The sequence below is a fragment of the Bacidia gigantensis genome (genome assembly GCF_019456465.1).
Source record: "Bacidia gigantensis strain McMullin 20006 chromosome Unknown contig_74, whole genome shotgun sequence".
Lineage (NCBI taxonomy): Eukaryota > Fungi > Ascomycota > Lecanoromycetes > Lecanorales > Ramalinaceae > Bacidia > Bacidia gigantensis.
The window spans coordinates 67510-88028 of NW_025408613.1; the positions used below are offsets into that span (position 1 = coordinate 67510).

The following is a 20519-nucleotide window of genomic DNA, read 5'->3' on the forward strand; positions in this document are numbered from 1 at the left end:
CGTTGTCATATTGGCAAGTATACGTATGTTTCAGCTTAGCAAATTATATACAGATAAAAGAGCATAAAGCAATCATATCTCAACTGAGTAAGCATTGTTTGAAGCCTAGTCGCTGTGTATCATGACCAGGCATTTTCTCTCTTCATGTTCCTCCGACCTTCACCGATCATTCCAGGTATGCCGTTGTGAGTTTTGCATGCTATATCTTGTGCTTTGCTGCTAAGAATCTCTGTGATTTCCATTCTCAGCTTCGCTGTTGTAAGTTCTGCATACTATATCTCCTCCTTCATGAATGTGAGTTGTGTCGATGTATCTTTTGCTAAAGGGAGTAGATTTCTTCCATCATCGCATGGAGGTCAAAAGTCTTTATCTTATTCTCATCGAGATGCTGCAGGTGAAGCGGAGTCTTGAAGGGAACTGGTACACTCCTCCAATCGTCCTTCTCCCGATTGCTCGTCCCGGGCGCGGCAATCTTCTCACCACGATAGACTTCAAAGTACTCCTTGAATTTCTTCTCGGTCATCAGATCAGTCACTTCGCGGAAATCTTGACCGGCCTCTGCGGCAATTTCCTTCGCGGGCATGATCTCCAACATGAGATACTTACACAACACTTCTACGTGCTTAGCAAGAAGGACTCCTTGGTCTTGCCGCACGACGATCACGTTGCCCACTTCATTCTGCCATTCAGGAGCAGCCCAACAAAAGGTACCGCTGCTAGCAAGACAGTCCAGGTTGAGAAAGGTCGCTTCTTGGTTCACGAATGGGCCGTAATCCTTGGTCTCCCACGCCGGATCTGGCCCAAGCTTTCGAACCAGTAGTGGCGTCCGAACACACTTGGAAATAGGGATTGCATCATTTTTCCTGAATATCGGGTGGTCCTTCGGTACCTTCACTGTCGAATATTTCGCAGTCCCGAGTTCTCTCTCCTCACCACGGCAGCTAATCTTCACTCCTTGAATCCTAGATATGTCATAGTCGAGGTTTTTGGCAGGCTTCATGAATCCACGATACATGACAAACCAGTCAATCGCATGTCTAAAGTCAGCAAGTGTTATACTTTGCCGACCTTCGGCGTCAGGCCCAATGCCTATACTTTTCATGATGACGATGGGGCCATTCCAGGTGTATCGAATCGGTAAAGTCGTAAGACTGTATAGAGTCTGATTTTTGGAGGACCCGTCATTTATCATATTGTCGCGATACAGGATCTCGATTTCATTGTCCACAGCGAAATTTCGCAGATGGTTCCCATCGAAATGATTCAATTCAGCTGTATGGTCGTCTTGAGGTCCAAGTAGATTGTAAGCTTCTTCGTTGCTATTGGAGCTGACCCAGACCAACTTTGGGTCTGAGTCCCCCTCGGGCAAAAAGATGACGAGATCGTGAACGGGTGAGGGAGCGTCTCCAATAGCAGCCATGTCTTTACACAAGCGCTTGTGCGCAAATCTGTCCGTCTGTTGACAAATTTGACCACAATATGCGGCTGATTTACAAATAGAGCACAACTTGGAGTTCTTTTGATTACAGATAGTGCATCGTTGGAAGGAGGCCATATTTACCCACGGTGGTGGTCCAAGGCCGTGATCTGTGTGTTATGTTTAGTCATGATATTGTGACTCTAAGCAGACGAAACACTCACCGAGCGCGTCTGCAGTGATGCCTCCAGTGAAGACTTTCTGATCCAAGATTTCCTCCGTACAGGTATCTCAGGAGTGCGTGTAGTAGATACCGTTGCCTGTGACAACGAGATGGTAAGAGGGAAGAAAGAGCTGAATCTGAGGGTTGATGGGTAGGTGAGAAGTCGAAGGATGGTAGGGGAGATGATTGAAGATGGGAGTGAAAAATACTGTAAGTGATAGCAAGATAAGTGAATGAAAGCGCTATCCCGCTTTGAGCCAGTCTCAATGACCTCACCAGACCTTACTCTTCTGAGCGTCAGGATGAGCTTTTGAATCGCTCAGTTGGCCGTTGAATCCGAATGGTGAGACTCGATCGTTCAATCAAAGTGACAAGGACAGGAATACTGAATGCTTGTATCTATAGTCCTTGTTATCGTCGTCCACTTTCCAGATGATGGCCGACATGCAACGACGCAAGCCTGATGTTGTGTGGAAGAAAGAGGAATGATTTAGGCGGCAATATAGTACTTATACCCCGCCTTCATTCACTCGTCACGACGATAAAGTGTTGTGTGTCAACACCCACTTCAGACATAGCGTTAGTTCATTTGCCACAGACAAGATGAGTAGATACGCCGCTACAAATACGTCCTCACGATATTTCAACAATTCCACTCAAACAGATTACCTAGCCCTCTTATATCAAGATCCGTGATTCTGATGTTATCGATATATCTTGAGAGAAAGTCAATCCCCAAGATCCTAAGGCGTTAAAGACATTTTTCTTATTATACCATCCGCATCTTTCGCATTCCTCTACCCTCTGAAATAAGAGCCGTCTGTTATCCAATGGCGGTTATAGATGTGTGAATTCGTGCTGTTCGGGTCAATATTGCGTGGGAGGGGAGGGTTGGAATGGTGCTGAAACGAAGGACTGGTTACAAGCTATAAGACAGATGAAGGCGTGGGGTGAATGTATGTCAATGGAGAGTTGAGCTCTGTTGGATATTTACTGCCGCCGGATAAACTTGGAGTGCCATTGCGGGATAGTGAGTGAACGCCGGTCGTTCTGCGTTATGAGGAGGAATTTGAAAGATCACAGAACAGCTTGGAGAAAGAGCGTCGAAGACGTGCTTTTGTCTTTGGACGAATGCCTGATTCATGGATTGTTTGAGTTTGGTTATTGATTTAAGATTCCGGATAGGCTAACCGACTTTCCTTGTTGATGGTTTTTCGAATCTGTTGGTAAAAACCTCATTTGATGGAATAAGGCTTTGGGGGGAGAAAGAAGAAATAGTTTTGGAGCTTTTAGTACACCAAACGCTCTGCCTGGAGTCAACACGAATCGTCTATCGCACACTACTCATACGCGTCCCACCCCAACGCCATCCAGGCAGAACCATCCACCACCTAAGCACCACCTTGCCCCCCTTGACCACCCTCCATCTACTTCTCCACCTTCCCATCCTTTCCCAATCTCAACTCCGACCCGAGTTCTACGAACCCTCAATTTTATTACATATCGGCCCCACAACACCAAGGACAGCCGCCACCACCGCGAACAGCGGAAAAACCGTGGACAGCGTGCCCGCCAATAGCGCCCCACTCGACGCCCCCACAGTTACGTCGGCACAGTTCGCATCCTGCATATCGTCCAGCTCGATATTCACCTCCATATCGAAAGTCTCGCCATAGCCCTCTGGCGTGTACGCACGATGCTTGACGGTGTACTGGGTGCCGGCGGTCCACTGAACGATTTTAGGCCGCAACGCCTCGGGTGGGGCGACGCGGCCAAGGAAGGGTTTGCCTTCCTCGTTGAGGTAGGATCTGGGTTCGTGTTTGGCACCGGACATGAAGGCCGCTTGGAGAGCAGTCACGAGAAGATCGCGGATTTCGCCGTTGGGGACGTTTTCGGATTTTACGGTGATTTTGAGGGGTTTGGTCGCTTTGACCTAGATTTGAAGGGCAATTAATATGATGTTATGAGAAGACGGGGGGTGTGGGTGGGAGCCTTGGAGTAGATATGCATGGCTTACATCGACCATGGCTTGCTTGATCACTAAATCGGTAGTCTGGCTCGTGTTGGGGTCGTCGGTGTTGCAGTCGCCGGGTGAGCAAGGCCCATCTGGAGCTCGGAGGAAGTCGATGAGATCAGATGGCTTTTTACTGCCCCTGAGGTGGTATTAGCAGGACTATGATGTCGAATTTCTATGGGAGGCCTACCAAATCATGGTCTTAGAGGCAGGAGGCTGGCCAAGCACTATTCTTGTGCAATTCTTCTTCTCCTGGGGACATCCTTCAAGATATCCCGGATCGCTTGCGAGCTTCGAGACTGGCTTGGGGATCTGAGGAGTAGGAGACGCCAAGACAGATGTTGCAAGCAGGGTCAATGTTGTAAACGCGTACATATTGAAAGAATTCCAAAGTCGATTTCAGAGAAGCATAAACTTCGTGGAGGTAGTGGAAGATTCTGATTTGATGCTTTGTTCTTCAAAAATGGTAGTGCAGGAAGTGAACTTGCTGTTGATATCGTCTTCTAGGTGCTCAGCGACTCCTTTATGTATCTTCGAGGACCTCATCGAAGGCTCATTTTTGATCTCGAGATGTCGCAAAACGTCATTCAGCGTCATACAACGGGAAAGGTTTGCTGCGCACACTCGTCGGCCTTGCGTCGTAAATCGCTCCGTTTCAACTCCATTCTTGTGCGCATGATGCCATGTCTATTCAGTAAATTTGGAAAGGCCTCAATTGTGAGTTTCACGTTCAGCCAGTGGCACCATCGCCCGCTGTCTTTGCGGTCCGAAATTTTCGAAGACGAGTATTCTTACCTCCCGAATAGCTGTTTCGAAGCATGGTCTCCTGAATTCCTTGTCACAGCTGAGACAATGAAAACTTGGGGCGATGACTTCATGAAGCAAATCTCCTTGATCTTCAGCAGCCTTCGAAACAGCAAAAACCAACTGAGCCGTCTTGGCTAGGGATATCGTCGAGGTTCTTTGTCGACAAAGCGGTGGCAGTGTCTTCGCAGGATCCTACCAACCTCAATTTGTTGCATAACCATCGCAATCGATTTTCCAACTTAGGAAGCTGAGAATCCCATAATTTCAGTCATCTGTTTTGGTCTTGCTCTACGCCGCAGTGATTGGACTTGGCGAAGGCCGCAGCCTTCCTGTTTCACGATATCTGCCCCGGGAAACGGAACTTCAATGGCCCCGACTTTGCGAGCGTATTCAATGATCCGAAACCCCATCTTTCAGCACCATGAACTATGCTGGTTAGAACAAAGGACGGAGCGTCACTCGTCGTTACTGAAAATTGACTGTGCCATCGACTTCATCCTTGGCAGGGTTTCAATCAAGGATAAACGCGGGACGTGTATCATTGAAATAATGATTCGGATGAGATATCCCAACGAGTTTTCATGCCGAAATTGGTGTCTCGGAGCATCCAAGATTTGACTTCTCCGGATACATATGTTCGCGTTGGAATGCGGGAACAATATATGCAGAGGAACATTATTTCAGTCCTTTTCAATCCGAAAGCCGAATTGATCTCTACACGTAGCTTCACCTGCAAACAAGATATCTTAATCGCTCCGACCTTCATGCTTGCGCAATCTCTAGAATGAAGATAGAATGAACTCAAAGACTAGTGGAATGCCATTTCACCAATGCTCGCTTCGATGGCTTCGCCATCGTGTGTAAATGGTAATTCATGTCACATCATTTCAGTACTTGTCTGACAATTTGATACTCAAAACAAACATGAGGATCAACATCTCAACACTTACCGCCGACTTGTATCGCCACACCGACAAAGCACACATGAGAGTATGGAAGCAATCACGTCTCCCCGATTGAGCATATGCCGACCGGCATATTGAGATGAAGGCGACGGGAGACGTGACCAAACTCTAGCTGATAAATTCCTTCCGAAGGAAATATAGAGAGAAAAGAAAAAGAAAAGTCTGGAGGTGCCGATGAGGACCACGGCATTACCTCCGCTTAAATCCGCAAGTGGCTTGGCACAACTAGTCCAGCCACAAACAGCGTGCCTCTTTCCACCATCTCAGTACTATTCCTTCCCTTCCTCAGCAACCCTCTCCCACACAGAACTAAAAACCCGCCACATAACATCTTCCAACAAACCCCACCATGCCACTCTCCCTCCGCACCGTCCACTCCGACACCGATTTCAACGCCCTAATCCAACTCGAACACCTCTCCTACACCAACCCCCCGAATCGCATCTGGCGCCTCTTCCGGCACGACGCCAGCCCCGCTGGTTTCATCGAAGTACGCGATCGGCAGATGCGCGAATTCCGCAACGATCCCACCGCGCGCTGGCTTAAGGTCGTGGACACCGATATCGGCGACCAAGTCGTGGGCGCCGCCTTGTGGAATACTTATACCGAGAACCCGTATCCGGTGTATGAGGAGCATCCGGTGGAGGCGGATTGGTGGCCGGAGGGTGAGTGAGTTGCGTTTGTTTGTTTGGTTTTGCTGTGCTACGTTTGGGGGGAGGGGAGGAGGGGAGGAGGGAAGAGGGGAGGAGGGATGGGGTGGAGGTGAAGGGTGCGTAGGTGCGGGAAGAAAGGGGGAGAGGAAGGGGCAAGGGCGGATAGAGTTGAAGTGGTGCTTTGATTGAGTGTTATGAGAGTGTCCCGTTAACAGGTTTACATAGGCGAGTCGCGAGATTTCGCCAACAAGCTGCTCGATCAGTTTGTATGTGATCGGTATAAGAAGATGGCGAGACCGCACATGTGTACGTGGTTTCCCTCCACCTTTTCATGTCTGTGTACCGCTATCTACCATCCAACCATCGTCTCCCTCTTTGGGATGGATGGAGCGTTACATCCAATGTTGTCGTCAGATCAGCTCAGCTCGAAGATGGCTCCAGGCCACAGACCGCCAGAAATGTTCAATTCCCCTGCTCATACTCAATCTAGACTTGCCGTTCCTCTTCGTCCATCCCGAGCACCGCCGCCGTGGCATTGGTCGCCAGCTGGTCGATTGGGGTAAGCCCCCCTCCCCCTCCCCCCTCCCCCCTCCTGCTTTTTCTGCTCTACCCAAACACTCCCCAACGTTCAGCACTCTATGTAGTCGAAGTGATCTTATAATTATTCTCAGTCCCCACAAAAAGTGTCGCCTGATACTAAACCCGTTCTCGCAGGGGTCAAGGAAGCAGACCGCCTGAATCTGGAAGCTTTCATCGAAGCAACTGATCTGGGCAAGGTCACCTATGAAGCCTGCGGCTTTGTCTACGCGGGAACAAATTATCTGGAGAGTGCGAAGCGGAATTCAAGTCAGAAGTGGAGAGAGCTGGAGGCATTCATGGAGTATGTATTGAAGTTCATCTTTTCTTTTTGGGAGGTGTCTGATGACTCTGTCTTTATTTGCGTGGCTTCCTTGCAATCTTATCATTGATAACTGTAATGATGTCACAACTCCCGCTTTCCCTTGACGGCTTCTTTTGTCTCCATCGTGGACGGAAAACTAGTTTTTTGTTTGTGTAGGTGTGGATTGAATGGGTGCCCTAGTTAATGGATACAAGCTTTAGAGAAATGGGGTATATGAAAGTCTACGGAAACGCTGACGAAGCTACAGGACCCCGATTCATTTGTATCGCATGTGGCGGCCTGCGGGCGGAAAATGGGTAGAAGGGGAGACGCAATTTCCATGGGAGAACAAGTAAGGGTATTAACTACCTTCTCCCCAAAGTATTACAGAAAAGTTACGTTATCTTTTTAGTTTTCTGAGACCTGTGTGTCTGAAGATAAGGTATTTTCCATTTCAAAGTTTGCTACCAAGAAGTGAAGTCCAGATCATGAAGTAAGTCCATGCCATCCCAAACCATACCCAGCCCACAAGACCCAACCAAAACTCATGCCTTATATACACCACCCCCCTCCCCATAGTAACCCCTCTATCCCGTATACAAATCCTCCGGACACTTACTACTACAACTATTCCCATAATACCCCCCACAATACGTACCCCCACCCGCCTGCAGCGTTTTCTTGACAATATCCCCCACCTTATCCATAAACTTAACCGTACTCCCCTGCGTACCACCGACGGCAACACTACTCCCACAAGCCGTACACGGCGTTCCCGTAACGCCATCACTACCCGCAAAAGGAAAGAAGCGCAGATCGAAAGTCTGGCAGACAGGCACGTTGAAGAACCCCGCCGTGTCGGGCGCGATCTTCAAGTTTCCGATCTCCGCAAGCTGCGAGGGCGAGGGCCCGCCATCCGAATTGAACGCGTCCTGATAGGGCGACGAGGCATCGTAGTTGAAATCGCCCTTCTTCCAACTATTGACGGACCCGGCAATGGCGGCCATGACGTCGAATTTCTCGTCGGGGAGGACGTTGAAAGCCTGATCGTAGCCCTGGGGCGTCTTCAACGCCCCGCTGCTGCCGCCGTCGGCCGCGTTGTGCAGCGCCGCCATGCCTGGCCCCGGCGCGTCGCAGTTGATCAGCTTGCCGACGTAGTCTTTGCCCTGCAGCGTGTTCTTGCAGTAGTCGGCGCTGAAGTTGGGGATGATCTTGCCGTCGGGGCCTTTGATGTCGCGGCCGTACGGCACGTAGATGATGAAGACGCCGCTGTCGACCCACGCGAAGTTTATCGCTTTGTAGGTGAAGATGCGGATCATGCGGTCGAGGATGTTGGAGGTCATGTCCTGCGCGAAGTCGTTGTCGGCAAATAATCCGTCGCCGAAAATGCCGTTTTGTTGCCCGTCGGGTGCGTAGGGCGAGCCGGACCATTCGAAGATCGGTGTCGATTTGCCGATTGTGCGGTCGTAGGCGGCTTCGAGCCCTTTGACCGTCGCTTCGATGTAGTGCCCTATGAAATCGGTGATGGAGCTGTATTCGTCGAAGCGCTTGTCGACGACGGGTTGGAGGTTAGAGATCGTGCCGATTGCGCCGACAATGCCGACGATGCCGGAGGCGATGCCTAGGGCGGCGGAGGGGATCATGAAAGGCGCGAGCATGCCAGAGAGCATGCCAAGCATGGGGCCGAAGATGCCGAGGATTTGCATCCAGGTTGCGTCCGGGGTCGGGTTTGTAAAGAAGGTGGTGACGATGTTGCCGGATGTCAGGGAGCCTATTGTGCCCGTGTTGAAGAGCGCGTCGTAGACCGAGTAGAAGTAGTTGTTCAGGTTCACGACAGATTGATAGCCGAGGAAACGCTGGATGGAGACTTCGCTGCCGGTATTGTAGTCGCGAACGTCGGAGCAGCCGATCGAGTCGCACTTTGATGTGTAGGTACATTGGGCGCCCTTAGGATTGACGTCGCTGTGGATGGCGGCTACGCCGTCAACGGGGAGGGTTGGTGTGGGTAGACTGCCTTCTGCGGCGCTGAGGATACTGGCCATATACTTTGGTACTTCGTAGGTTTTCCACGCGTCTACGCCTGGGGTAATCTTGTTGTTTGAGCATAAAGATGCGATTGTTGGATTGGCGGAGGCGCCGGGGCCTGTAGCAGAGGCTTCGGGCGCGATGCAAGGCACGTTGGCTTCGATGATGAGATTGAACTTGGCGGCATCTTGCCGAGGATGGAGCACTTCGTTGACAGCTCTTGGTCTTGGGCGGAATTTTGCTCCCACAGGAACAAAGTCGGGTGGATTTGGTGGTGGTGTGATCGTTGGTTCGGCTTCTCGGCGTTTGATTGGAGTCTGGCAAAAGTTTGTGACAACAAGGAGATCACCTTGAGAGCCAGTGTAGCTTCCGCAAGGCGAGTCACCGCCACTGAGCGGGTCGAGCATGATGTCGCTTGGGCAAGCACAAACACTCTTCGTCGCCGGGGTAGGCTGCTGTACGGTACCGCTGCATGTGATCGGCTTGTCTGTAAACTGGCTGCGCTATCTCAATAAACATTTGCGTATCGCGAATCAATTAACACTTACGAAACAGTGCAATCTCCCGCTTTCCACGTTGGAGAAGTATTGGGAGAACTCGACGGTCCCTCGACCGCACTTGATCCAGCATTGAATATGATGTCCCACGAGCCGCCCAGTGTGGGGGACGGGACAGCGAGCGTGATCGTAGATTTATCATCGCTGAGCTTCAAGGCTTTTTGAGCGTCGCCCGCCCCTCCGTCGTTGCCATTGAAACCAGCACCAGCTCCTGGAATGCCTGGACCCGACAACACCACGCCTTTAGTATCCGTCGAGAACTCCCAGACAGCCGCAGCTTGTTTCCAGAAATCACCGGCTACGATTTTCTGGCTGCCTGTTTCCAGTGATGAGCTCGATGTGAATGTGGCGGAACCAGCAGCATTGCCGATACAGCCAGTCGTAGGAACAGCACTGGGCAGGGTGATTTGGGAAAGAGAAAGTGGGATGAAGGCTAGGAGAAGGGAGAATACAGGCACAAATGGTTGGTTGTGAGAGCGAGCCATCTTCTTTCTGAGTGTATGGAAAGCAACTCAAAGGAGAATTCTACTAAACGATGAAAGCAACATACATTATATAAGGCATACGACATATGAGCATGACGTAAGGCACGCGTTGTTCTACCTGTTTTGAGGCGTAAACCATTTGGCCTCATTTAACATGACCAACACAGCCATACTATTACGGTAGAGGCTTTGTTGAGGTGCTTGGGGAGAACAGACTTTGCATGAGGGGATTGTTGGTGATGAAGATGAAAGCTCAAGCAAATAGGAAAGCAGAGAAATCTTCAAGGTTGGTGAAGAAGCCAGGGCGAGCGTTTCGAATCAATACACTTTGGTGACTGGCAGCGACCGCAGAGGTTGATCATAATTAGAGGAGGCGTGGAGGTGAAAAGGGAAAGCATGATAGGCCCGATCCGAGCTCAAAGAGCCGAGAGGTCAGCTCTATTGGCCTTGGCAGTATGTTTATGTTGGATAATCCGGCATTGGGAGAAGTAGTGGAGGGAAAAGGTCGAAAGATGGCATAGTCCATCGGGATGTTGCATGAGAAGGCTATGTTTCAAGCTTCGCCGACGAGGCTAATTCGGGCTCCATGGGAGATTAGCAACGGTCAAGCCAAGTGCTTACATGGGTGGCTTCAGCCATATCATGGGGAAAGGGTTGGTTGCGGATGAACGGCCTCTAGGGCTCCCCTCGGTTCCCACGAGTTAAGTCTAATCAGATTTAATCATACGGCAAAATCAGCCTTGGTGTTATGACGTGCTAGCCTTAGTAACATCAGAACGTGATGTTGCGGAGAACCAGGAGGAGCCGTGCTCATGCAGGTACTGGAGGACTTTGCGTGACGAGATGCGCATAGATTTCTTGTATAGCTGCAGCTCCATACGCAAGCGGTTTCCTTTGAGCCTCTTTGATCCTTTCGAAAGTCAGCCTCCAGGCCTCTGCTGGAGAGCGTTGCCATGGATAAAGACATGGGACAGATGAGAACAGAAGTGCCGAAGAAGTCCAGCTGAAAACATGAAACATCGTTGTCGCTTGTAAGGAGATAGGGGCACTAATTCTGTCAGACTTGGGCTCATTCCTATCATAGCCTAGTCGACGGACGGTAGAACACACTTGAGCCAATGATTGACTTAGCCGCTGATTAGATCATTCATCTGAATTACGTCAATTGGCGGGCGGAGTGTGACGATATACTTGGGTAATCAGCACTAGAGCCAGTTGGGGCCGCAACCAGTAGAACACCGAGAGTGGGGGGCCTAAAATGGCCCCAATCTTGCCAAGTCGACGTTTCAGACGATCGGAATGCGTAACTAAATAGTCATACCGATAGCAGGGATGATGCATATCAGCACTGCCCGAGACCTTAAGTGCTGTGCCTGCCAACTGTTTGGCACCACGATAATAGATAATCGTGATTGTGCGGGGCGGTTACCTAAATTCGAGTTTGTGGCAGTGGAAACGCCTTGCCTTGAAAATGGTCGGTCGATCCCCTCGGCCGCGAGTGTTTTGGTTCAGAAGAATGGAAACCTGACCCCCGTTGCCAACATCTGTTTCTTCGTCGATGCTGATGGTTGGGGTTATCACCACGTAGGGAAAGGCCCCGTGATACAGAATTGTAATGTCAATCGATGGCTCACCTCCTCGATATTGAGCGTGGACCGCCAAAGTTTGCATGATGTCAAGTCTTCGTGGCAACGGCGACATTGATGCTGAAGATTTTGCTGCTATCATTCGAAAGTCCATGTCGACTTTAGACTTTCGATGAGGAATTGGTCATTGTCTTTCTGCTCTTAACAGAGAAAGGCTGTGCCTCGTACGGGCATCTCGTGATGTTGCATTGATGTTCGTGCTTCAGTCCAAAGTGTCCCGCATACTTTGCGGCAAAGCTCACCGACCACATGCAACCCCAGATTGTAGAAAGATCCCACCGTCACAGACAGTCCAAGGTATGTATTGCTTTCGCAATTGAAGTAGACACTCGCTCATGTTGCCTCTTCAGGTAGGGAGCCAACAGCACCGATCTGCATACAAAAACTATGCCACAGTAGTGCAGAAGTCGTCGAGGAAGACGAACACATCTGTCTCAAACTTTGTTGTCATCAGGTGACCATGCGCCTTGCATCACTTAGCCCTATCGTCGGCGTCGGAATAGTCTCCGTTGATAATGTTTGCTTGCGGATCTTGATCAGGGAGGACTTCGCAACTCGACCGTTTAGTTATCACTACAGGGCGCGAAAGATGCCTCAAGTCACAGCGTATTGCGCTCTTTCATGCTTTGAATAGTCAATCCGGGAAGCGCTCTGGTCATTTTATCATATTGGCAATTTGTACTTGTCGAGTATGTAATACCAGGTGGTTTTGTAGGTCAGTAAGGCAGATTTGAGTCATTTTCTGACCAGTGCTTTCAAGTTGAAGCCTGGTGGTGAAAGCCCAACGTTTCGTGAAGCGTCGATGACATTAGAGCCCCTAAAGCAACCTGCCTCTATGATCCTTGTCGGGTTGCGCCATTTACTGCAATCCTTGTCTTCAGAGAATGACTCCCGTTACGCGCTTTGCTTTTCTTCACCGGGTTCGAGTCCGTAGCACAGTCACACAGTGCAAAATATGCTCTGGCGTATGCGAGAACACACCAGTATTCAAGCCATCACATTGCTGCTGACGGCAATGAATTTAAAGATTGAATAGGAGCTGTCCCTGCGGCTTCGGGCACCGTAATATTGTTGGGATGTTCGACCCTACCCTTAAGCAATCGCCCCTCTCCAATAGTCCTGCCATCGCTTTTGATATCCCATCTACACTCTCGCCAATTCAAGTCCTTATCCTGATAAGCAGGCAGGAGTTTGGCAACAGAGTGAGTGGCAAGTATGATGGCTCGATTCGTGAATTTCGGTAGTACTGCTTCGTTTTGAGGCCTCCATTGCAAGCTTAAATCAGCCTCGACATTATAGGCTGAAAAGCCAAAATTCTGGCTAGTTGAGCCTTGTTCCGCCATTAATACCATGACGTTCATGAGGAGGCTGTAGATGTTGTATGGCGTATAGATCGCGCTGCTTTGATCAATGGTGAAAGATGTTACTGTGATCGAGTCACCTACGGGCACCATGTTTTCAAATATGAGAGTGGCGTTAGTATCATTTGTTACTGCTTGTGGTATCTTTGGTGGGCTCGGCTTCGACCTGATCAGTTGTCCATAGCCTAGATCCGGCATACCTAGAAATTTTATGGAAAAGCCAACCTCAGCATATCCATATTGGTTCAGGTAGTGTGAGAGTATTCGTAAGGGCCACATCATTGTCTTTGTCTGCAATGTCGGATGACTTTCACGCCGAGTGCTAGTGAATAGAATATCAAGCGGTGTTGTGGGGTCAAGATCGGAATATTTGAACTTCCAGAACGCTTCATTCCAATCTTTGAATGCTAGGCCACACAATGTTCGTACGAGCGCGATTGAAGCTTCAATTTGGTCTAATTTTTCGCCATCCTTCTTATAGATTGCAAGAATGTTAAAGTTCTCAGGTTGTGGTTCTTTGACATCGAGATCAAGAGATTGCTGGTAAGACTGATCACTGGAATTGGTGATGTGTAGGTTGACAACATCAGTCCTGGGAAAGCTTTCAGTGCACTGTCTAGACCACTTTAGATGAGAGACATACCCATCTTGGGGAGGGGTAGTATCTCGCCTTCCCAATACTGTGTTTGCAGAAGTTGAACACACAGCCAGATACCAAAGTACTAGGAAAGAGTAACGCTTGGTAAGACTGGCTAGCCTTCCGCTAACCATGATAGGGGCACTGAGTTGCATTACTTGATAGTGCGCAGTCAATCGGTACCAGATCGATCAATTTGAACGCGGCCTAGTTAACACTGCCAAGTGTCTCTTTCGGAGCAGCCAGTCTGCAGCTTTCAAGTTGGGAAGATGGAGCTGTAAGACATCCCATCAACGAGTTGCGCTTCAGTCTTGCGGCTATATATTTAGCAACACCGTCGTGGACGGAAAGCGGAGTAACGAGGCATAGTCTCGTTTGTCTCGAACGTAATGCGGGAACAGCAGTCGTAGACAATAGAGACCGTGCAATTATTGCGACTTTGACTCGCAATAACATTACAGGGTTGATCGTGACTCATCACTTAGACGCTCCCATCCCTCAATGCACACTGATATATCAAGACAAGGTGGCTATGACATACGGACGCGAATGCGCGAGGATCATGGCTACTGAGGCTTACGCCACCGTCCATCGAGAGCCGGCAAAGAACACGCGAGCGAAATGAATGCGTTGCTGAGGGTGAGTGATGAATAGCAGTTGGATATCATTCGCTCTTTCTTCGCGGCTGTCTCAAGTCTGCTCTAATCTCGGTGTCGTCCATGCGGTGTTGACGCGAAAAAGCGGTCGAGATATCGCGCACGTATCTATGCATGACTTGCAGAGAAGCGATCCGGCTCCACGGCTTGATTTACACGTAGTTTTGTAAAGACCAGCACCATAAGTGGAGTCTTGATCGAGTTTTTTTGTGGGTAAAGAATGTCGATGATGAAAGAGAGACTCGAGAATTCCATTTATTACCTGCTGGGCGGCCGGCAAGAAGTTTCTCCGTGACCGAGCTTCAGCTTGGCGCCAAGCCCGAAAGATTCTTGCAACGCAACGAGGCAATCTGCTCTTTTGAAGTTGAGCAAGACTCCACAAGACACATTTGGCATTTGCCGAAAGCACTGGTGACTATCCCAAGATGTGGTGATTTTAAAATATCGCTTAGTCCCCTCCATGCAAAGCTCGAAATAGAATATCACTTGATCGCCAGTGCAAGAGTTTGGGGCCTTCTAAAAATGATACTTCCCAACGTGAAGCCAGCAGATAGGTCTACGACAAAGGTCTGTCACACAACTATAAAGCTTCTCCCGTTGTCACTGGATGGAAAGGGTATCTCCTTTTCCTGTTGCTTCACCATTGATTTGCCTGAGCTCTGCCCTGTCTAAAGGATATGCATTCCACCAGCACAGTCGTTTCTTTGTTTGCTCTCGTATCTTCAGTTGTTGCCATGAAAGGACCAATACGTAGCGGCGAGAAAATCGAAGCCAGAGGCCAAACGAAAGCCCTGAGACCACGACAAGCGAGCAACTCCTCAGTAACGTGCTTTGGCCCACCAGACTATTTCAATACACTCAATGGTGCAGGCGGGAATTTCAACGTCTGCGGTGGAGTCTCCAATATCCTAGACACAGCCCAGCACCGAGACGTTCTCCACGGATACTCTGGAGACTCAGCAGAAACAGATTTTGCCAGCGGAGACACTGTGTCTATTGGCGAGCTGTCGAACGAATTCTCGCCTGTCGAGGAATGGAAGGATCCTAATCAACCCTGTACTCTGAGTTTGCGCTGTGACGAGATCAGCAATCAGGATGAGTTCAGGATCACTGACATTCAATCGGCTATGAATAGTATCTTGGGAAACTGCTCTGATCCTGAGAATGCTGGTAGTGGCTATGGTGGGAAGACGAAGCTGGGAAGTAAGGGATTCTGGGTCTATCTCTACGGCTACGATAAATCGCACTGCTAGTAGGCGACAGGCCGTAACGCAAGGGTCACAACGACTCAAGTACGCGAGGCACTTCCAATGGCTTGCAAAATCAGCATAGACTCCCATGGTAAGATCGCCCCTCCTTGGACTAGTGAAATACACGAGTGCGTTGCCATAATCCAAACCTATCAAATAGAATTTCTCCATTGATGTAACGTGCTTGCAACGTTACAAGCACCCGAAGAGTTTGCAAAGAGCATACCGAGGCTTCGCCCTGCAAACGAACTATTTTGAGGTCTGTCGCCTCGAGCTGGGCTGAGGTTGACAACATTAACCCGTGAGAGCCAGACAGCTCCACTCTACAGCCGCTCTTGTAGCGCGGGTGGAGCCCAAAAAGGCCGGCCACAGTACTTCACCGACGACCAAGCTTGACCTCCAGACAATTAAATTATGTCTTTATCGAGGTTTTCGCCGAGACCATGCCTCCGCCGTCTATTCCCCAAGTCTAGGACAGGCCGTCCATACTTCAACACAGCCATCATCTGCCTCCACCTGCTAGAACAACGTTGCAGAGCTACCCATCACTATATCTGCCACACTCGTCACGCTGACGACAGGCCTGACACAGTCTTTCCAAAGCTGAACTATCACCGCAGACAGCCATCAATATAAGAGTTCCCAAACCACCACATAAAATCTGCTCAACCACCATCCTCCCCTCCTCACCACCGCTCAATCCCACCCACCGACCTCAGCCTCACCAAACCCCCCCTCCGCCCCCAACCCAACAATGTCCCCCAACCTCCCCCCATCCCCATCCAAAAACCTCACAACCCTCTTCCTCCTCCTCTTTACCCTCACCCTACCCACCACCGCCATCTCCCTCCCCTCCCTCCCTCCCCTCCCTCTCCTCCCCGCACCTAACCCCACTCCGCCACCGCCGCCAACTCCCCCCAATCCCCGCGCGCTCTCTAACCTGTTTCACGCCCCCGGACTTCCTAACGCCGCTCACGACCTCGCCCAACCTCACACCCTGCGACGCGGTATCGGGGATCCTAAACGCCGTTCCCTTTCCCGATAAAAACGTTACTTACCCCCCCCACCCCTTCCTCCTCCGACCCCAACTCCACCCCCCGCAAACCCCTAAAAACCTACCACGACAAAACCGCACCCTGCACCGTCGACATCCGCACCGAAGACGCGAGCGACACGGATAGTTTCACGATGAGGGAGGTGATTCAGGAGTTTCACCATGTTTTGCATGGGTGTACGGGGAATTTTGGCGGAAAGAGACCGTTGGGGGGAGGGGGTTTTGGGTTTATGTTTATGGCGGGGGTGGGGAGGAGGGTTGTGGGTAAGAGGGAAGGGGAGGGGGAGAGGAGGGTTTAGTGGTTTGCTTCTCATGTTACGTTGGGGGAAGGGATTGCTTTGGGGGAGGGGGTTGGGAGGTGAAGTGGAATCAGATATGGTGTGATTCGACGGAGGGGGGGGGTGGAGGAGCGGCATTGAGGAGTTCTGCTAAGTGAGAAGGCTTTCTCCTTGTGTTCGATAGGTCTGAGGTTGGAAGATTACTTTCTATGTTCTTTTCGACGAGAGTTATGTACATGAGGTATCATATCGTATCCCATATTCGCGACTATTTCACTGCATGAAGCCCATTATCTCCAGGCCCAGACCCCAATAAAGCAGAGGTAAGCTGTCACCCATGTAATCCCTTTGCTACTAGTCCGCACCGCATTACCTGTGAAAAACGTCGTGCCATTACCTGCACCTCCGTTCCCACCCCCACTTCCTCCGGCACCAGCGCTTCCGCTGATTCCAGTAGGCGAGGATTTACTTACCGCCTGAGTACTACCTCCAATCACGACACTACCTCCCTGCGAATCCAAAGACACGGGCGTGCCAGACACAGTGACTGCACCTCCCTTCGTCAGCGTCTGACTCCCGACCACAAAATTGCCAGCTGGATTAGCAGTGATGGTCTGTGAGCCGAGTGTAAAAGCCGCCGCTGCGGGTGTAGATAGTTGTGATATTAGTTGTGTGCTCGTCCCCACCACAACATTACTGCCCTTCGCATCTAGAGATATTGGCGTACCGGACACAGTAGCGGCACCGCCTGGCGTTAATATCTGTCCATTTCCTACGACAAAATTGCCTTGAGGATTTGCGGTGATAGTTTGGCTACCCAACATGAAAGCTGCTGCTGCGGTTGGTGACAATACTTGCGTGTTCGTTCCGCCAACGACAACATTCCCCGCCTGCGAATTCAGAGATATCGGTGTTCCAGATACCGTGACTGCACTACCTGGTGCCAGGGTCTGGGAACCAACGACGAAATTACCTGCAGAATTGGCAGTGATTGTCTGGCTGCCAAATGTGAAACTAGGAATAGAAGGTGGTGTGTATGGCGGCGAAAGCTGCTGGACGTTTCCTCCGACCGCAACAGCCGTGCCCTGCCGATCAAGGGATACAGGCGTGCCAGAGACCGATACGATACCGCCTTGCGTCAGCGTTTGTCCTCCAACCACGAAGGCGCCTTGGGAATTCGCTGCAACAGTCTGGCCGTTGACAGTAAATTGGGGAGCCGCTGGGGTTGCAGGCGCAATCTTTTGTACATTCGTGCCTACTTCGACTGCTGTGCCCTGTTGATCTAGGGATATGGGAGTTCCAGATACTGATACCACACCACCGGGTTTCAATTGCTGGCCCCCAACCTCAAATTGCCCTTGGCTGTTTGCAGCGATTGTTTGGCTGCCAATAGTGAATGAGGGGATGACAGGCGGCTGTTGTTGCGGCTGTTGTTGCGGCTGTTGCTGTGGTGACTGCTGGTTCGATTGCGGGTTCGATTGTTGGTTCTGTTGCTGGTTCTGTTGCTGGTTCGATTGCTGCTGTGGCTGCTGTTGCTGCTGTGGCTGTTGCTGATTCTGTTGCTGGTTCGATTGCTGCTGTTGCTGCTGTGGCTGTTGCTGTGGTTCTCGCCCTGGTTGTTGCTCTGGTTGCGAAGCGGACGCAGTGGGGTTGTCAGCTTTTGGAGCCGGTGTCTCGGGACTCGACTTCCCAAGGCCGTTCATTATGAACGACGCAAGATGTGGATAAGAACTCTGGTTGACGATATCCGCCGCTGTGGCTTCCGGTTCTGGAGACGGAGTTGGTGACGGGCTTGGTGGAACGTTTCCTGGCTTGTTTGCCGCTGGAATGCTGGCTGGGGAGTCTCCAGGGCCAGCATCTCCATTCGCGGGCGTGGGGATGGCTGGGGTAGATTTTGGCTGCTCAGCAATACTCGTAGGTTCGTCATCACCCTCTGTCGAAGACGTCGTATGAGTCAAGTACAGTGCTACGTTGTTATACGTCGCGGGCGCCTCGAGTATCCCCATTATCACTCTGCATTGAGACATAGCACCGACGTCCGGAAACAGACCTTTGAAAAAGTTTGCAGTGTAATCCTCATCGTTTACGTAAGCCAAATTCTCCCAATCAAACACCCATCCTTTTGGATCTTGTTGCACAAGCTCTGCAACCTCGGCTGGGTCTTCCTGATATATCTGTGCAACCTTCGGGTGGTTCGGGAGATCTAAGATCGGTGGATGCGACGGCCAGGGAACATCGTCTCCGCCGGAACTGCTGGGACGAAGACATGTAGACGTGCGCTGAGTGGTGGTCGACAATTGTCCTTCAAGAAGGTATCCCGAATTGTATACAATGTATGACGAAGGGAAAGTACTAATTCATCAGTAAAACCCAACAGCGATGATAAAGCTCGCTCACATCGTATAGACTGTGGTGCCGGTACCAGTAGGGGCTGGCTGGGTTAGGAGAGCGGTCTTAGTGCCACCACTGTTGACATTTGCTGGGGTTGTAAAGTTGGTCAAGTCAACGTCTGTGTTAGTGATGGTCGTCGTTCTAGTTGTGTTCCTCCGCGTATTCACTACTAGCACCTCGGTCTCAACGGTTATAGTATGGGCTAAGCTTTTGGGCTTCCATCCTAGGGTGACAATTGCTCCAACGACAGCGGTGCAATTGCTACTACATTGACTTGGTGCGCCTGTCGGGCTCACACTTTTAACCGTAGCTGTGAGGCTTTGATCAGCAGTGACAGACGAAGCAGAGGCACTTTTGGGCAAGGCTCACAATTTGTATACAGTGCCCGAGCGTATCCAACATATAGAAAGATCACATAAAGCAACATCACGGCTCAGCGATCCAGGGGAAGGGAAGGAGGGCAATGATTGAAACTTGCTCCTGGGCTTCAAGGACGCATAAGAGAGGCCAGCTCCGTACAGCTCTCTCGCCTCAATTGGGAGCTGAAATTGAGAATGTCAAGCTGAGATAGGAAGAAGATCCAATGCATGTATAGGATGAGTGAAGGATCCCGGGCACCACGCGGTAATATTGCAGTATGCGGCGTATGCAAATCAGGTCGGCATGAAGCTTTCGGCGTGAGTTTCTGCCATTCGTAGGTGCTCATCTCTATTGATCCTTCGACATCTTGTATAGGGCTTGATAGATTATGAATGGGCCGTCTCACTATTATTGAAACTGGTTCCTGGCAAACTCTCTCCTGCAGTAGTGGTGTGGAAGCGATACGAGGGTGTTCCCCCCATCCTATTCGCTCAAGCATCGATTCTGGACCTGACGAGTGGAGGCTGAAAGATCCATCGAAATCCTTCGCCTTCCTTAGCTGGTCTTAGTGTCTTGTTAAAATCATAGTGCTGGCGTTTAGAGACAATGAAACGTGCCAAGCCCTCAAAACAAATGTTTTGCATTGCGCTGTGCCTCACAGCTCAGCCTCAAGCGCCAGCTCCTATATTTATCCACATCTCGTCGTAACTCTGTATACGAGAGTTCGATCCATTCAACTCTGTTTACCCTCGAGACGATGCTGGAATTATTTTGCAAGAGGCCGATGATCGTTTAAACGCCGTCCTCGGAGGCCCTTGCTGAGCGGGCTGAACGTTCATGAGAAAGATGAGCATTGCTTA

General features: G+C 50.4%; 6 protein-coding genes across 6 annotated transcripts; 2 read left to right on the top strand and 4 right to left on the bottom strand.

Annotated features, from left to right (window-relative positions):
* Positions 1-319: 319 nt before the first annotated feature.
* Positions 320-4029, bottom strand: KY384_000413 (uncharacterized protein; the record flags this gene model as incomplete). Its single annotated transcript, XM_044808949.1, has 6 exons — positions 320-1448; positions 1566-1587; positions 1642-1707; positions 3126-3573; positions 3658-3793; positions 3845-4029. The coding sequence occupies 6 exons, from the start codon at positions 4027-4029 to the stop codon at positions 320-322; spliced, it is 1986 nt and encodes a 661-aa protein (XP_044664936.1).
* Positions 4030-5775: 1746 nt separating this feature from the next.
* Positions 5776-7136, top strand: KY384_000414 (uncharacterized protein; the record flags this gene model as incomplete). Its single annotated transcript, XM_044808950.1, has 4 exons — positions 5776-6091; positions 6570-6638; positions 6794-6959; positions 7121-7136. 4 exons carry the CDS (start codon positions 5776-5778, stop codon positions 7134-7136), a joined length of 567 nt encoding a protein of 188 aa, XP_044664937.1.
* A 410-nt stretch (positions 7137-7546) lies between these two features.
* Positions 7547-10026, bottom strand: KY384_000415 (uncharacterized protein; the record flags this gene model as incomplete). The annotated part of the gene is made up of 2 exons (XM_044808951.1): positions 7547-9482; positions 9533-10026. The coding sequence occupies 2 exons, from the start codon at positions 10024-10026 to the stop codon at positions 7547-7549; spliced, it is 2430 nt and encodes an 809-aa protein (XP_044664938.1).
* A 2641-nt stretch (positions 10027-12667) lies between these two features.
* Positions 12668-13680, bottom strand: KY384_000416 (uncharacterized protein; the record flags this gene model as incomplete). The annotated part of the gene is made up of 3 exons (XM_044808952.1): positions 12668-13589; positions 13616-13649; positions 13677-13680. The coding sequence occupies 3 exons, from the start codon at positions 13678-13680 to the stop codon at positions 12668-12670; spliced, it is 960 nt and encodes a 319-aa protein (XP_044664939.1).
* Positions 13681-15060: 1380 nt separating this feature from the next.
* On the top strand, positions 15061-15579 carry KY384_000417 (uncharacterized protein; the record flags this gene model as incomplete). Its single annotated transcript, XM_044808953.1, has 1 exon — positions 15061-15579. The coding sequence occupies one exon, from the start codon at positions 15061-15063 to the stop codon at positions 15577-15579; it is 519 nt and encodes a 172-aa protein (XP_044664940.1).
* A 1619-nt stretch (positions 15580-17198) lies between these two features.
* On the bottom strand, positions 17199-19701 carry KY384_000418 (uncharacterized protein; the record flags this gene model as incomplete). Its single annotated transcript, XM_044808954.1, has 3 exons — positions 17199-19260; positions 19306-19417; positions 19680-19701. The coding sequence occupies 3 exons, from the start codon at positions 19699-19701 to the stop codon at positions 17199-17201; spliced, it is 2196 nt and encodes a 731-aa protein (XP_044664941.1).
* Positions 19702-20519: the final 818 nt, after the last annotated feature.